General features: G+C 39.7%; 1 protein-coding gene across 5 annotated transcripts in view; it reads left to right on the top strand.

The window, feature by feature from the left end:
* The window catches only part of tcf4 (transcription factor 4), a 177,401-nt gene that overhangs the window by 61,120 nt on the left and 98,408 nt on the right, over positions 1-17,873 (top strand). For 3 of the 5 annotated variants that reach the window (XM_026174485.1, XM_026174489.1, XM_026174488.1), the window contains exons 4-5: positions 11,159-11,288; positions 13,030-13,079. In XM_026174485.1, the coding sequence (XP_026030270.1) occupies positions 11,159-11,288; positions 13,030-13,079 (180 nt within the window). Of the gene's footprint in view, positions 1-9,069; positions 9,376-11,158; positions 11,289-13,028; positions 13,080-17,873 lie in introns of those variants that run through there. The other 2 variants (XM_026174490.1, XM_026174486.1) reach the window with 2 other exon arrangements.

Below are 17,873 nucleotides of genomic sequence, written 5' to 3'. Positions count from 1 at the left end.
TGCCATGTGAGGAAATATTACTGTCACTCTGCTAATGAAAGGCTGTGACCACAAAGCAGCATACCTACTGTAATAGCAAAGCAATAAATTATAATCTCCATCCATCTATTCTCTTCTACTTATCCAATTCAGTGTCGCCAGTTGGGGTTGGAGCCTATCCCAGCTACCACAGGGTGGTGTGCGTCCTGGACAGGTTACGAAGGCTAAATTATAATCTACGCTCGTAAACTCAATGAATGCTCATGCAAAGTTAGCAGAACCTTTATTAGGACAGGCTTGTATCTTTAGCTTTGTTATATAATGCTTTCATGGGATTTCCTCTGGAACTTCATGCTGAGTGTCTAAATGTTGATGGTGTCCTCTTGTTGACCATCCTGAACATCTTATTACCTGATCACAAAGTTTGCAGTTAACAGCATCATCCTCCAATCTAAGGAAATGCACCATTGGTTGCTATAGCAGTGGTGCGAATAGCCTGCAACAGAACGAATGATTGGCTAAAAGGTGCTACCGTACAAACGCAGAAGTCAGAACATACATGTGCTATGTAACCGCAATGGTTTGCATTTCCTTAATAGACTATATATATTTTTTAATGTATTGCATCCAGCTTAATATTTTCCTATTTCTCACCATTGCATTTCCCAGGAATCGTGAAATAGTACTGATTGGTTTTCCTGGGAATCTTGTTTCCCAGGGTTAAACCCTAATATTAATGTTTTAAATGAAACTAAAATATTGCATAAATGCTGTTTCTAGCTCCCTGGAAATCATCAGATGATGCCTATTTTAAGTTAACTTAAAAAGTATATATCGGTGTCACCCTGCTGTATATTGTTAGTTTATACAAATCTAAAAAAGAAATCACCATTGCTTATTTCATTCTTTTATATCCTACATTTCTCACTCTCCATTGGTCTGGAATATGGCTTTTTTTTCTTTTTTGTGCTTTAAATATGATTTGTTTCCAAAGGTAAAATAAGCAAAATAAGAGAGAAACAACAGGAAGTGTGGATACATTAAAAGAGTCTCAAAGAGGCACATCAGAAAATTTTAAAAATGTATTATTTCTGTTTAATAACAATTCAACAAAAGTAGGTTAAGCAGTCATATCTAGTATCCAAGCCACAACAGAGTTTTAGAAAGTTTTAAAAACCTAACTAATTTATCCATTATCTACCTATACTAGTAAGTATTATAAAAGTGAAAACAGATTAAATGGATTTGCTTCTTTTTACCCTTATCAGAGCCACATTGTAATCATCCAGTCATATTAAGTTTTATTTCAAGTGTTTCCCGGCACTAGCTCATATCCCCGACGTTTTCATGCATCATTAGGGCTTAATTTCTCCTTAATGGACGAATATGTAAAAATGTCCAAAATTAATGCCTTTTAGAAGATGTGAGGTTAGTGTTTGAAACAACCATCTGATTATGGAAATGAATCATCGTCTTCACGTTTATGGGAGAACTCCGGGGCTTTGCTCGTTCAGTTCAACTCGGTTTTCCCGAAGCCGAATTTAGCGAAGGTTAGAGGAGCTGCAGCCAATCACGTGTCAGCTCTGACTTGAAGGATATGTTTGATTGGGAAATGTGAACATCCATTCTTTGAGCTCTGTTTCTGGGTCTGTTTGCTCCTGGTCATAATGACTAAAAAGTCTCCAGAACTACAAAGTAAAGGCAGCTGGGAGTGATGCATGATGGGAGTGATCAGTTCAAGATGGCACTGCAGGGAAGCCTATTTTTCATTTTCATCTCTCTTTTCATCTCTAAATATAAATCTGTCTCTCCATCCATCATTTATTCCTTTCCGGTCTCCTCCTCTTTCTTCCTTCATGATCCCCTCCTTCCATTTGCCCCCTCTCCATTTTTTATTTGTTATTTTCCTTAAGGTCGTTCTGTACTCTCCCTCTTTATTCCATCTCTTCTTTTCTTTCTTCAGATTGTTCTTACTTTAATCTCTTCCATTCCTTGTCCCGTTATTGTCTTTTTCTCATTTTTCTCCTCCTTTTACCATCCTCATCTTTTTTCCTGGCTTTCTCCTCTGTCGTCTTTTTCCTTATGAATTTTTCCTCCCTACTGTCATTCCTTCCTGATCTCTACCTCCTTCTTTCCTCCCTGCTCATGTGTTTTCCATTTCTCCCTTCCATTTTACCTTTGTCCCTCTCGTCTTTTATTTTTTCCTCCCTCATTCTTTCGTTGTCATCCTTACACTTCCTTTCTTCTTCTTCTTTTATCCTGTTTCCTTTCTTCCCTACTTGTTTGTCACTTGTCATCAACTTTGAACCTTCTTCCTTCCTTTCCCCTCAGTTCTTCTGTCATTTCTCATTCCCTTTTTCCTCTGTAACCAACTGCCATCTGTAATTTTTCCTCTCATACCAAACTTTCCTTTCTGTCTTTTACTCTCTGCATTTTTGTTCCTCTCCTTTCTTTTTCTCTCCTTCCTTCGAGATTCCTTTCTCTGCTTCCTTGCTTTGAGCTTCTAACTCTTACCTCTTTCCTCCCTTCTCTCTCCTTCATCCTTAACTCCCCCCCAATCCCCCTAATTGCATCCAGGAAGCTGCCAGATATTGTGAGGTGTAATGTGCTGTCTGATTCCTCTCTAAGTGTTCTTAAATGATCACTATTTATTTGTCAAGCCAAGCGTTGAACGCTAATTAAGGAGAAATGCTTTGAACTGCTGTGTGTGTGTGTGTGTGTGTGTGTGTGTGTGTGTGTGTGTGTGTGTGTGTGTGTGTGTGTGTGTGTGTGTGTGTGTGTGTGTGTGTGTGTGTTTGCTGTGTTTGAGTAAAAGTGTGTGCTATTGGGTGTTTGGAGCAGTTAGAAGATGGAGGAAGTTGGCATTTGCGAGTGGATCCTTCGCTACTGCAGAAGTGTGTGTGTGTGTGTGTGTGTGTGTGTGTGTGTGTGTGTGTGTGTGTGTGTGTGTGTGTGTGTGTGTGTGTGTGTGTGTGTGTGTGTGTTTGCTGTGATCTGTCCCTGAGGTTTTTCTTACACCAGCATCATTTTAAATGACACACACAGACTCTGGTGGATTTATTTTACTGGCTGTTTCTCTGTGTGTTTGTGTTGTCATGGCAGTCCTGCAATTTGATTGGCTCTGTCGGCTTCTTAGATGCTTTGTTCTGTTGAAACTTGAAATAACTTTCTACACAAACATACAGTCTTATGTTTCATCATATGACACAGAGCAGCTTTTCTTTCCTTTAACTTCCTGCTTCCTTAACATTTCAGTATTTGAATATTTAGCCACAGAGATTTGGGTGTTTATGGTGTGGTGTGCAGCAAAGAGCCATGAACTTCAGCATTGAGGGTCTCCATGAGCTCCATGTTTGTTTCATCGAACACGTTTCTGGCACAGGGATGGTGGTGTGTCAGAACAGGGCTGCCCACCTGTAGTCGAGGGTAATTTGATATGATAACGTATGCTGTTGTCACATCTGAGTGTATCCTTCAACCTCCTCCACTTTATTCTGTTTTAGCCATGCTGTATTTTTTTTGTCACTCCTAATACGTCTTATTTTCCTTACAGTCCCTTCTTTAGTGCGCTCTTTGAATTGTGTGGCCTGAGCCTGAGGCTGGAAAAACATTTGCTTATGCTTTTGTGCATTCTGGTTCACTGCCACGGCTCACTGGGACTCTGAATGGAACCGAACAATCCCAGTTCCACCTGTGATTTTCCTACTATGACGTGTCAAAAGCATTTTTTCACACATGCAATGCCGCCCAGAATTTTTGCTCCTAGTTGCAGGCTGCATGTGAGATCACATATGTCGATAAGCTCTGAATGTTCTTTAACCTGCCAGTTCCTGAGACTGTGTGATGTCCGACTGTGTCCAAACCTGATTCTCCTGACGTCCTCCAGAGCACGACTGAAAGCAATTAATACATCATAAAGGCTCCTCCATAAAAAAATGGTTGAAGCTCACTTGCTGTCTTTGAAAGCAACACACATTTTTGTTAGGCCTGTCCACTATGCCAGTGTGGTATTCAAACATGACCTACCTCAAATAAAAGACTAAAACTGTGCACGTCTGTCGCATATCATCACACCATTACCTCTGTGTTCAGCCACATTAAGGATATCATTTAAAGAAAAGGCTTGAAATGGGAAACTAGAATGAGGAAAAACACTTCTTCCACAACCAGCAGCCACTTCACTGTGCAGTTCTTTGAAGAGAGATGTAGAAGCTGCAGGATACACCAACACTCCCTCTCAGCTGTCAGCCTGAAGCAGTCAACCACTGACATAAAGAACAAAAATTACATTTATACTTTTTGTCCTTTTAAAAAGCCCTTTCTTTTTATCACATCCAGCAGATGGCATGAAACAATTCATCGCATAAAAAATTAACACGTCATTGAAGAAGCTCACTGATAATGTTGTTTTAAGCTCTCAAAAAAGAAGAAAATCATGCAGAAATGATTCTAAGTCAGTTTCTTTTGTTTTTTCTTCTTTCTGTCAATCAAATATTAATTTCTTTCTTTTAAAGATCACTGCACTTATAGTCACAGTATCTGCTATATATATATATATATGTGTCTGTGTGTATATAATGCAAAACATGTACCTTCAAGGTCATGTCCATGGCTGGGCAGTCTAGACCTTAAGAGAGCCCAGGATCATGCTTTGGCAATGAGGTGATAAGTTTAGTAATACTTACTTTAAATACACATCTGTAGATCAATAGAAAATGAAATATGATAAGGACTAATCTTTAGTTCAGCAGTGACTGTGAGCTTTGTGTGACTTCAAGAGTGGCTCACTCTATTATGGTGCTAGAGTGTCTTCCATGGTGCCATGGTAAAACTGCTGGCCATGATAACAGCAACAACCTCATGCAACCAAATTAAACAACAAAGCTCTTCTGATATCCCACACAAGTCACATTTATACATTTTCTCATCAATTACTGTAAAAGAAGAAGGACAGTATGGTGGAGTGGTGGTTAGCACCATCACCTCACAGGCCTGGTCTGCACTGATATATCCTTTCACACTCCAGAGACATGCACATTAGGTTTATTGGTGACTAAATTAGGTATGAATGTGAGTGTGAATGGTTGGTTGTCCTGTCTGCGGTGCTTCCCACCTCGTGCCTCATGACACTTGCTTCTGCTAAGATGCAATACTGCACTACATGCAGAAGAGGATGGATGGATAGAAAAAAGGAATTAAGGAGGTGGTAAAAGCCATTCCAGGACAACTCGTGATTAACACATCCACTTTGGTATTTGTTGGGTGAATCTCTGTGTACGTGCACGCACGTGACCGTGCAGAATCTGTAAGAAAAGTACAAGATTGATGGCACCAGACTCTTTCTAGATTATGTTTGTAGTTTGAGTTCTATTGATGAATCACATCTTAACAAGCTTTGGTTGCATTCTAATGAACAGCTTGTGTGGAGAGCAAAAGCAGGAACACATCTGGTGAAATGCAATCTCAAAACCATTGCACATCATCTGAAGACAATTTAGCTTTTTACATTTATCTGCATTCATAAATTATGACCTGTGAGTGGGAAAGCAAGAGTTGACCTGAAGATGAAATGGCTATATTGGAAGTTGACAGATTAATGGATGGGGTTCCCTGATTGGGGACTCTTTAAGAAATATTACTTGTTTATGTCACTGGATGTGGAAAAAAAACATCCACAATAGCTTCTGCTAATCATCTAGGAATTCACAGCAAAAGCAGACAAAAAAAGGTCCTGGTGCAGCATTTAAACAACACAATCAAATGGAAAATGTTATTCATGACCAGCGATATCAATAAATGGTTCAGCTGTTTTCCACGCTGATACTGATGCTGTGCTTTTTCTTGGGAGCACAGCATCAAATGCTATGCTACTTTTCCCCTGTGTGGGTTAATCTGTCCCAGTTGATGCCACCGTAAACTTTAAAGTTTGATTTATTGATTAATAAACGCTAGTAGTAAATCAAAAGTAATATAAACTATATAATGTCACAATAGATTTAATTAATATGCAGCATATGCTGTTCAAAGTCCACATAAGATCAATCAAAAATTCCCATAAGACAATAAAATTCCCATAAACGTTGTCCTACTTCGGCACACGTGCTGCTTCCAATACAGAATATTGAGCTTTTTGATGGGCACTATTTCTTTATTATTTAAGTTGTTTAATGGCGCCAACTGTGAGCTGCTGGTGGTTCTACTGTCTTACGTGAGCGTCCGGTTTTATTCCAATTGTCTCTGCTGGTTTTACAGTCTGTGGTAGCAGCCTCCAGGCCCCTCTCCCTCAGGAGTGTGTGTGTGTGTGTGTGTCTTTGTATATACACATGTGTGTGTCAGCTGGAGCGAAGCTGGCGTACAGGTGCGCCGCTGCCTCGCCAGCACTTCCTGGTAATTAATGACTTCTTCCTGCCTCTCTCCCTCTCTCGTTCTTTCTCTGTGTCTGTCTCTCATGGCTGCGATGGTGGAAATTGATGACATGTGAGCGTTTGCTTTTTCAGTCACACGAGGACAGAGTGGTCGAGTGGGAGAGGGAGCGATTTAGGGGAGAGAGACAGAAAACACTCGTATTTATAAGGAATGTCGAGCTTGTTGAAGCCAGTCAGCCATCCATCATGCCAGCTACTTTGTTCCGTTCTTTTTTTATGCCTCTCCCTCTCTCTTCACCGTCTTTTATTCATCTTTTTCCTATCATGTCCTCTCTTTCCATTTCCTATTTGCCACTCGCTTTCCTCTTCTGCATTTCTCTCTGTTTCCGTCCGTGTCCATGCATCTTCCTCTCCCTTTCTCCCTCTCTCTCTGGTAATCTATCTTAGTTAATATCGTCTCTGCGAGCAGCTGGGTACCGGAGCCCAGTCAGCTCTGTGAGAAACAGAGCTCTGCGTGTGTGTGTGTGTCTGTGTGTGTCTGTGTTGTAGACACACATACACGCATAGAGAAAGATAATGACAGAGAGAAAACATGATAATGTAGAAAGTAAAACAGGAGCAGGAGAATGAGCGAGGAGGAGTGAACCTGACGATTATATCAGGAGAGTACAGCTGGAATGATAACACTATGAAGATAAATCCCTGTAGGTCTATGCAGAGAAGGGAGCTGTGGGTAACTGTAGGTCACAGAGGAGCCGATGCAAGCGCCACACAAATGTCAAGTAAGCTGATTGGCCCAACAAATCGCTTACCGCTGTGTCTATTGGCAGATTGTAATTTTGCAAAATTTGTGTGTTCTTCAGGTTTCAAAGAAGAAAACAAACTGAGAGTTGCAGTTTTTAGCTCGAGAAATAACACCATTGATATGAAGTTAAATTCTTTCCCAGAAGATCGCGCTTTATGGTTCTGATAATGTTTGTCTTTTCCTTTTAGAAGTAAATACCTGCAGTAAATACCTGCAGATCTGGGATCTAACTGTCAGCATCCAGTAGCACTAAATCATATGAAAATGTTAAATATTATACCTGCCTACCTTACAATTTGGCACATCATGCTGCTTTATGTAATTTTGCATTCATCTGGTGTCAAAAATGCCAGAAAAAAGTTTCGGGCTGGCTAAATTTACCTGGACTTCATAAGAAAAGATGCTTTTTTTAAATAAAAAAATAATTTCAGAAGAAATTAAACATTCAGTTGATTATTAAAGTCTATTAATGTTGGAATATTCTTCATCTCATATAAAATTGTATAGCTAACATTTCACTTGTAATATGGTATTAACTGGAAAGCCTCAGTTTGAGTACATTGAGTCTTCTAGATAGGCCGAAAAGGAAACGGCTTACAACGAGTTGTTTACAGGCTCTGACCAACGACTACCCGGCTCGAGAAGCTCGAGATGCGTCATGTTCATTCATTTGAAATTAGACCTAATTATCTTGTATGTTGAGTTTGGTTTACCACAGGTTTCAGGACCAGTTATAGATAACAACGAGCTGTAGTCTGCTTAATTTTGTAACTTTTACTTTATTCTGTTTATGCGAATCCTGTTAAAAAAAGTTTCAAAAACATGTTTTAGCACTGTAAGGAGTTCTTGGTTGAATTAAAAACGTGACCTAAACAATCCAACGTGTATTTATGTGGCACATTTTAAGACAACCAGCACTGACCAAATGGCTGCAGTTCATAATGAAGGACAGACAACATCAAAAATATGTGCAAATATACACGACGTGAAACACAATATAAACTTGTTCGATCATTCTCTATTACAGTAAATCCAAGACGGTCTAGGTTTGTAAAAAGAAAAGGACAGGCTTTCTGTTTTCTGTTGTGTTTTCTTTTTTCTTTTTGTGATGCTTCACCCCCACTGAGAGGTCAAAGGTCACAATATCTATTCTTTTTCTCATGCTCCCACAGTAGCCACTTCACACGCTACACCTTCGTATCTGCTGGAGTAATAAGAGCGGATAGCATGTAAGATAAATGTTTAAGAGTCGCAGACGGCGAGACAAACGCACATTTGCTCTCTTCTCCAGCTTGTCTAGTTGCCGGGGTGACCAACCAGCCTGGCTCGATGTTTGAGGACGGGGAGAAAAAGAAAGAAAAGAAAAGAAAGAAAAGCGACCACAATCAATGAGACCCCTTTTTGTTTTAGTGGGAACCTCCTTTTACCCCCTGACGACACACACACACACACACACACACAGAAACACACAGGATGACTGAAATGGTGTGTGACTGTGTGCCTTTGTGTCTGACTCCCTCTGCCTCTCTCTGTGTGTGACTGACTTTATTTAAGACAAGGGCCCTTTTGTTTTAAGCCGGAGAATGGCTCCAAGACCGAGGCTGGCCCTGTAATTGGCCTACTTAGGCCCTGCTTAGCATGAGAAAAGCCTTCCTTGGCCCGGCAGTGCCAAGCTAACTCTTGTTTTCAGCCGACTCGCTGATCAGAATTCAGAATAGGGCCGAAACACCCCCCCACAACCCTGAACACACTCCTCCACCCTCTGCTTTAAATACACTGCACACTAATTACTTAACGAGAAAGATGGGGGGGTGGAGGGTGGGGTGGTCTTCTACACTTTAACGGAGTGGCGGTGGAGTCCATTTAAAGGAGGAGGGGGGTGGGGAGGCCGGCTCTTTTTTCACCTCTTTCCTCCTCACTTACTTTTTGTCCCACTTTCAAAAAAGAAAAAGAAAGAAAAATGACCCTCTCTTCCATTCTCCTCTCTGTCCTTTATTCTCGAGTTCTCTCCTCTCAGAATCAGCCCAGATGCCACTTGTTGCTGCCGAAATCATTGAACTTAATTAGCGGGACAATGTGTGCGCGGTTTGCTAAGTTTGAGCCGTAAACAGAGTCGCAGCTCTAGAGAGAGGAGAGGAGAAGATAAGTTAGAGAGCGAGGAGAAGTTAGACTGAGCCGTGAGGTGAACATCTCCACGCTGGGCAGCATGGGGTCGTTCTCATGGAGGTAAATACCATCACTAACCAGGGTTTCATTTGTCATTATCAGCTCGGTTTGAGGTGTCTCAGGTAGGCTGTGTCTACAGGAAGCGTCTTGATAACCGGGTGGTCATTTATGTGTCTGTATGAAGCTGAACTTTTATAGCGTTAGTTATGTGCTGTGTAGAAAGCTATGCTTGAAGATTTACTTGTTAGTGGAGGTATTATTAACATTTTGGCTATTTTATGTATTTTTTAAATGTTAACCTTAAAATTTGAGTTTCATTTTTCTTTTTTCCTTTTCATTTTCACTTTAAATTATTGTATCATAATACTGGCATTCATTAACTTCCATATGTTTATAGTAAACCATGCATACTACTACTTTCTTACTTCTTAATTTGCTTTCTACTAAATATTATAATATTTCCTTTTTTCGTGGTGACACACACATTCAAAATCATTGTATTGCAGAAGAGATATGGAATAGAAGGTAATGATCATATAGAGGTCAGGAATCTCTATCAATAGTTGAATTTCATGTACATCTTCTGCATTTGATTTTGGCATAAATAGAATTTAATTAAGTCAGAAAACTGAATCATTTTAATTTTCATAAACGTTTTTCATTTATTAGAGCTAGCATTCCAACATATTAGCCTTCATGGCTTTGATCCTTAGCCCTTTCCATACTTGAGGTGAATTCCCTGTACTGGAACTCAATTCAGTTTTAAGCGACAATGACACGACTGCTGCATTTTAAGTGAATGCAACATTGCTGCACTGCAGTTGTGCACTGAAGGTTGTTATTACCGTCACATTTGTGGAGTTTTCTGGCCTGTCTTGTGTTTTTGCAATTTGTGGGTCTTATCTATAGAGTGCTAATTTTGACATTGCTATTATCCTGTAGCAGGTAGAGTTTAACTGGCCAGTGTATTGTGACTTTATTCTGTGATGTTTCAGGTATTTCTGTAAACAGTGTTTTAGCTTCACTGAACCTTTTAGATACAGTGTGTTAAACATGTTGATGATTCGATTCATTACATTTACAGACATCTAACATCCATTGTTATGTTCTTCAGGACTCGAGGACAACATTTCAGTTCTGTTCTTTTAGCATTTCCATTATTTTAAAAATACTTTTTTTTAAATAAATAATTCAAAAAATGCACTGAATTGTCTACATTAATACCTTTGAAACAATTTCTTTCCCCTTTCCACCTAATTCCTTTTCAAACTATTCCAATATTACAGAGAATAACGATACTACAGTAAATTCTCAACAGTCTAACATGAACTTCACTGTCTGGTGTAAAGTGATCAAAACCTTTTGTTTCAAGCAGTGTTCATGTTTCAGTGGTCAGTACTGAAAGTGACACTTAACTCTTTGATCCGCTGACACTTCTGATACCTTCCAGGTTCTGTTTTCTTGTTCCTCTACACTACAAAAAAATAAAAACATTCAGTTGTTACTATATTTTTTCTAATATTTTTGTCAAGACAATGAAGTTGAGATGTTTAGAACAGTTCAAACAGCCTGAACTTCGCTTAAATCCCTCTGATTTTGTATTATTTGGATCTAAAAATGAACACCGAGATACATCAAATAAATCTGTTTGTGAAGATGTGTATCTGCATATTTTTTGTCAGGCAGTATTTGAATTTGTGACTAGCTGTGTCTCGCCATTGGAGCCTTGATAACCATCGTTTTCGTCTCTATTCACGGGTCCACATGATCACATGATTCCACTCAATGATGAGTTTGATTAACTCTCTCTCTCTTTCTCTGTGTCTTGATGTCTCTCGACCAGTCCATACTGGGTGGTGGTGAGTTGGGCTTGGGGAGTCCCGGTGCGGCGTCACCCACTAAGCCGGCCGGTCAGTACTACCAGCACTACAGCTCCAACCCGCGGAGGAGAACGCTGCACATGGACACCATGGGTGAGAAGCCGCACACAAAGACACACAATATATTTGCTATAGACACTCACATTGTCCCAGTAGCTCCTTTCTCCATCGCGACAATTAAAAGAGGAGCTAAAGAGCACGAACAAGGAAACTACTAGACATGTTAACTTACAAATAAATAATAAATGAATAAATGAAGATAATACATCTAATCCTGCAGTTATTTTTATAGCCACACAAATATGTCTTTATTATCACATAGATTGTAGATTAGGTGGATCTAATAAACTAGCAAATGACAAGTACACACTCATTGGAAATCTCCATCTGCCCTGTCGGTACATAAAGTGGCTCCACGTGGGTCCCGCAGTGTGCAGGTAGTGTTACCGCTCAGGTACCTGCTTGTAGAAGCTGAAGCAGTTTAAAAGTCACCATAAGTGGCAGAGAAGAGCTTTATTTGACGTTTGTTCTTATTTGATTTCAGCGGCCACCTGTCAGCCAATTAGAAACCAGAACTGTTGATGGTTTTATTGATGACCAATCAATATTTCATATATGAGATTAAAAAGAAATTAAGGTTTCCAAATTTACAAACAGAAACGTTTCTTTCTTTTCGGTTTCACCGTGTCCTACAAAAGTCAGCTGGGTAGCTGGAAATGTTTTGCATTGATTTAATGAGTCATCATTTAGGTGTGTTGTTAGGTTGAGGTTGTGTTACATTGTGTTGGGATAGCCATCTGTCCAAAGAGGCTAAAAATAAGTATGACTAAGGTTTTTTTGTGCTGTTGTCATTTTTAATAAACAACTTGTGGCAATTTGTGGCTCCCACAAGAAATAAAACGCCTTTTTAAAAAACTTGTATCATCAGCTTGCATTTTGCTGGTAGCAAAAACCTGATGTGCAACTCCACTGTGTTCCTGAAACACTGGATGCTATTGATGTTACTTTTTAGTCATTTGTTAATTGTTTCGAATCGTTTTTCTTGCTCTGAAATTCTCTTAAAACCATAAACATACAACCTTCTGAAATGTAACAATAAAATCAACCGTGACTATTAATTTTGAGATTTTCTCCTATAGGCTTTGAACTAAAGCTTAGACTAAAACAGCAACAAGAAAGCAGGATGTCAATAATCGCCTGCCTTCATTTGCGTTGACACTAGTGAACTATTTTAACCTGGACACTCTAGAAGACTGACAAATATGTGACTGTCCTGTCTTTTCTGTGTGTGTGTGCATTTTCAAAGAGGTGTTTAGGAGAGGAAAATTCTGGGAAGCCTTTTGAAAAGCAGGACAATAGCGGCTGTGGAGGTAGCCTTGGTAGCGTTAGCCTTGAGAAGACACAAACACACACACACGCACATGCACACGAGTCTCGAGGCCAATTTCTAAGGATGACGCTCTTTCATTTTTCCATCAAAGTCTCACCTTCCAAGTTAATAGACTGCTTCGTTGCTCCCCTTGAGAGAAACCCTGAAAAATAATATAAACATGTCAAAAGCCGCACACCCTGTTTTTATAAAACCAAAGGGGAAATAATTGACCCTGTCTCTTTTCGTATCCAGTCGTTGTGTTTCGTGCATCTTATTGTGTCGTACTTGTTTGCAGTGAAAGCCTCCTTTGTAAATATATCGGCCTCGCTCGTTCCTCTCCAGCTCATCGATTAAATTCAAACGACCCAGGAAAAAGAAAAAGCGTCTTTTAAAAGACCAATAAAAGCCACTTTGCCTGGTAAACCCTCATCTATTGTTTTATTGTTTTTTCCCCTCTTTTAGACATTCACACAAAAAAAGTGCGGAAGGTCCCTCCTGGCTTGCCGTCCTCGGTAAGTGATAACATGCTCTTTTTTTTGTGATATTTCAGATATTATTTCTGAGCTGTTGTCTCTGCTCGAGTGCCATGAAGAGGCTGCTCATTCTGTTGTAATCCGCGAGCTGGTTTTGTGTCAGTAAAGGGTAAAGCAAGCGTTGCGTGGCTTTGTGAATCTGTGTACATGTGGATGATTATGATGCTGTTTGGAGCTGAGCTGGACACAAACAGCTGTTGGCTTTTTTGTTGTCACGTTGGGTTTTTTTTGTTTCTATTCATAAATAGTTATTTTTAGCGATTTAATGTCTGGTTTTTAGAAAACTTACAAGATAAAAAACATGAGATGATGCCCGAAAGGTGTTTTTTTTTTTTTCATGACTATGAACACATAAAAACTGTATATGTAAGGAATCTGTTTTATTCTTTAATTTGAATTGATTTGCTCAGTTGTATTCGTGACATTGTGGACTGAAACTCAGCAGTTGGTTTAAATGGATGGAGTTTTTCAGCAGGTATAAAAGGACAGAAAACCTAAAAGAAACTCAAAACTTGTTGAAAACGAAAAACTAGCACATCAGCTGGCTTTGGAAATCTGTGGAAATGAAGATGCTGTCAGAGCCGAGCTGGACACAAACAGCTGTCGGCTTTTTGTCGTACATGTGGTGTTTTTTGTTTTGTTTTTGTCTTTTTACAAATCAAAAGAAGAAGAGTTTCAATTCAGACAGATAATCCTATAAAGGAAGCAAAGACTCTGTTCTCCTGCATTAGGAAATGGAAGCTGAACGCAGATTTTAGCAAACAAACGAGCTGTTTTTGTAGACTTAACTTTGTACTGGTTTCCCTAAAATATTCATTAGTTAGTTAGAGGAAGAACGAGCAGGAGCACTCGTCCATCAGCTGAGAAAAAAAATCAACCTTCAATCAGTTTGATGGTGGATGATGAGTTTAGTGCACCAAAGTTTCAAGGATTTTCTGTTTTTTGAATGTTTGAGCTGTTTGCACTGCCAGAGATATCTGAGAGCCTGTGAATAGTTATTGTTCTTTGGCTAAAGCAGACTAAATGCACACTGGGGAAACTCCAACAGTAAATATGATCAAACTTACAGAGAAAAAAGATCCTGTTTTGGTGATTATTGGTTCCTCCAAAGCTGAATCGACCCCGGCTGCTGTTCTGAGGCCTGACGCAGGGATGCTGTTTGACTCAGGAACAAAGCAGCTGTTTCCCTTTGTGTTCCTGGAGTCTTCCTCACCTTAAGAATAAGAGCTTCTATTATTTAGTTTGTGTTTTCTTTGTTCTTTGTTCACCTTTTTTGCACTCTTGTGTGTTTTTGTCTTCAGTCTTACTTCAGTCATTTTCTTTTTCTTTGTCTTATAAATTCAGCATTTCAAACTGACATGTTATAGCTCTTTCACGGATCTGGAGCTCATTAGATTTATTTCTATCTCTTACTATGAGGTGTTATACATGTTGAGAGTTTTTTTTTTTCTCGACGGTGACCTCATTAATGGCCAGTTAACGACGGCTGAATGTACGGCATGTCAGACGCTTCTTTGGCTCGGCGGGAGTCCGCCTTTCTGTGGCCTTGGCCTGCTTTGTCCCCGCTTCCTGCCTCTCTCCTCCGCCTCTCTGTGTCTACATCAGCTTGCACCAGCCGGGAGAAGGAGGAAGGAAGAGGAAGGGAAAAAGGAGGGGAAAAAAGGAAAAGCGGGCAGGAAGAAGTGTGCAGTCTGTTTAACAGGTTAACCCTGATCATCTTGGGTGCATGTGAATAAAAACGTGACGGCAAACAGTTGCCACTGCCAGGCAGGAATTTACCATCCAGTTACATCCCAAAATATTACAAAAACTTTTTTTGTAATATTCAGTTACTTTTACATTTCTTCAACTCCACAACAGGATTTTTTTTCTTTTTCATCTTGATATCACTGTAACATTTATGGTGTAAAACATTGTTACAGTGGGAGCCATTGTTCTTCTATACCAGAACTAAAGACAGTAAACCCTGCAACAGTGAAAACTTTAAACCACTCCATCTGTTTCAACTTAGACCTTGTTTGTTCAGTGCTTCTTCTTCTTCTTTTTCTCCTTCTTCTTCTTTCATCTTCTTCTTCTTCTAAAAAAGTTGCCTGGAGGGTTTGTTGGAAAGCGTTTATGTGTATAGTTTGCGTACACAGATTGGGGACTGAGTCCTGCATGCCACTCTTGAGTGAAAGATGTTGATTTGAAGTGAATGCTCACTGTGTCTTCCTAATCTTAAACAAGTGCTATAGATATTGCGGTAAAGACAATGAAGAACATTGGCATCAGCCATCGTCTCCTTTCATATCTTGATAGAGCTTTACCACAAGACTAGACAAAACAAGGATAGGACAAACCTCACATCAAGACCGACAGATTTTGAGTATACATCGTCTGACTGATGACACATCCCTGCAAATCCCTGTAAATGTGATTGTTTGCACCAGTTGCACAATCTCTGACACTTTAGGATTTTTAGGAATTCTGCTGGTGCACTATTTGAAAATTCTGGTATTGAAAGGCAGCTTTCATTTATAAAATATTTTCAAAATACAAGCACTGTGTGAATATGTACCCTGTGGAAATAAATCTGAAAATGCAAAAACAAAACGTCTGACGAGTTAAAACTGGAGTTTCTGATTGTAAATGATCTGGAAAATTCTCGCCACACCACAGTTCTGCACCAAAACATGGAGTGCAGCTTGTGCTGTTTATACGCAGTGAGATTTGCTCTGAAATGGTCAAACTATGGGACAGCAAAATCTTGATTAATCATAGAGCACTTTAATTAAGCTCATTTAAACTTCCTGTTTATTTACCAAATATTACTTTGGTAGTAAAACTTAATGCTGTTGATTAGTGGTGTCAGTCACACAGGCAACTAGATCTAAAGACTAAAGATTAAAATTTCTACCCATACCAACTTTACTGTAGGCTGTACTTGAAAGATCGGCGTAGCCATCACCCGATTGTTGGTGAAGTCCCACCATGAAACCTCAGACTGAGGGACTTTTGCTGTTGCCATGTTACCTTTTTAAAATCAGATGCCATGAAAATGGGGCACATCTCACTGTGAATCCCAGAGACACCACCTTGATATATCATCATTTTCCAAAATAGTTTCCAAAATAGGCTTCATGTTGTATTTAGCATCCCTTTAAGTGACAAATTTGCCCTATAAAGTTGTCAGGAAAGTGTTTTTCTACATACACACAGACTGTATGCAGGTTTTAGCCAGCAGGTTGGTATTGATTTCACTTTGATGCTACGTTCATCTTTAATGTCGTGATGGAACGGGTTTGCACGTTCAGTCATCACAACTGAATCAGTAATAATTGACTCCTAACTCATAATTGACTTAGACGTAGTTCATGTGTTTACCTTAGCATTTGTGACACTGTGTTCCTCTCAAGGCATGTTTGCTGGTGCAGATCAGTAGCTTAAATGTAAACAGGACAGGGCTGGCTTGTTGGGATCATTTCTGACACTTTTTCCACAATTTCATGTCATGTAAACCTTTCAGTCTCAGCTCAGCTTCATTTGTACCACACAGCATCTTGAGTTTTCTGTTTTGTACTTGTAGCGGATTGTCTATTGGCCAGCTTGCTCAGGAGTTTTGGTCTCTAACCTTCCCATGACTTGTGCGCTGGATAAAAACCTCACACTCATGTCTGACTGAGTTGTTCAGCTGTAAAAGTCTAGTGTCAACAGGCAGGTGATCCAGGTTTTGGATCTCTCTGCACTTACTTCGCCTTCATGTCTGAGCTGTCTCCTCTCTCCGTTGTGTTTCTGTTGCCACCTCTGTGATGTGACTAATCCTGCCTTCTCCCCCCGTTCACATGTAGAAAAAATGAACAAGGAGAGGACCTAGTGCCTGTGAAATGGAGAGGTTGGTTCCCCTGCTGGAAAATAAATTCCAAGGCACTTTCCACCAGCTTTTTGGCACGAGCATTGGCTATGAGCAGGAAGTGAATCGAGAGCTTTGTAGGGCTTAAATGCATTCGGTTTGTATTTTAGGTGTCTTTGAATTGCACAAGGCCCAGGTTCTGTCGTGCTATGAGTCAGCTTCAGCACCCGGCCTCGTCTGAAGCTCTGGCTTTTATTCTGAAAAAGCATTGCTGACAGGTGTTCATTTTCATAATCGCTTCAGTTTGGGTTTGAGATGTACTTTAGACATTTTAGAGAGGGAGGGAAGAGATTTAAACTTTGTATTTCTGAGAAAAACACTAAAACACACACTTTAACATTGTGTTAAAGTGTGTGTTTTAGTGTTTTAGTGACACTGAAAACATCGACATCGTCTGATCTTTGCGTTGTGTACCCAGCTATCGTGGCCTAAACAGAATTAGAGTGCGAACAAAGAGGAACAGCTAGTGGCTAATACCGCATGACTTTTTATTGAGCGCATTCATCAAAATGTTAATAAGTATGAGATAAAAAATAAAATAAAAACAGGTCTCAGCTGCAGATAACAGCTAACTGTTATATACGGGTATTTCATTATAATAACCCCCCCCCCCCAAAAAAAAAATATAAAACTTACACAGCTTTTATATAAATTGTGTATCCCTGCAACATAGATGCTCTCCTCTAGTCTATGTATCTATGTTCATGTTGAGGCTGAGTATATACCAAAACACTTCGGACCTTTTTTTAAAAAGATAAACGCTGTCCACGTGTGTAGTGTCACTCATATGAGCAATGACGGCATCCCTGAATTACCATAACACGGTAATACCCCGTACTGCCAGAATAAACAGCTGGCTTGCATGCAGTTGTGATTTTTCTTAA

Source organism: Astatotilapia calliptera, chromosome 7 (genome assembly GCF_900246225.1).
Source record: "Astatotilapia calliptera chromosome 7, fAstCal1.2, whole genome shotgun sequence".
Classification (NCBI taxonomy): Eukaryota; Metazoa; Chordata; class Actinopteri; order Cichliformes; family Cichlidae; genus Astatotilapia; species Astatotilapia calliptera.
The sequence above is the reverse complement of the archived record's forward strand: the minus strand, read 5'-3'. Positions and strand labels throughout refer to the sequence as shown.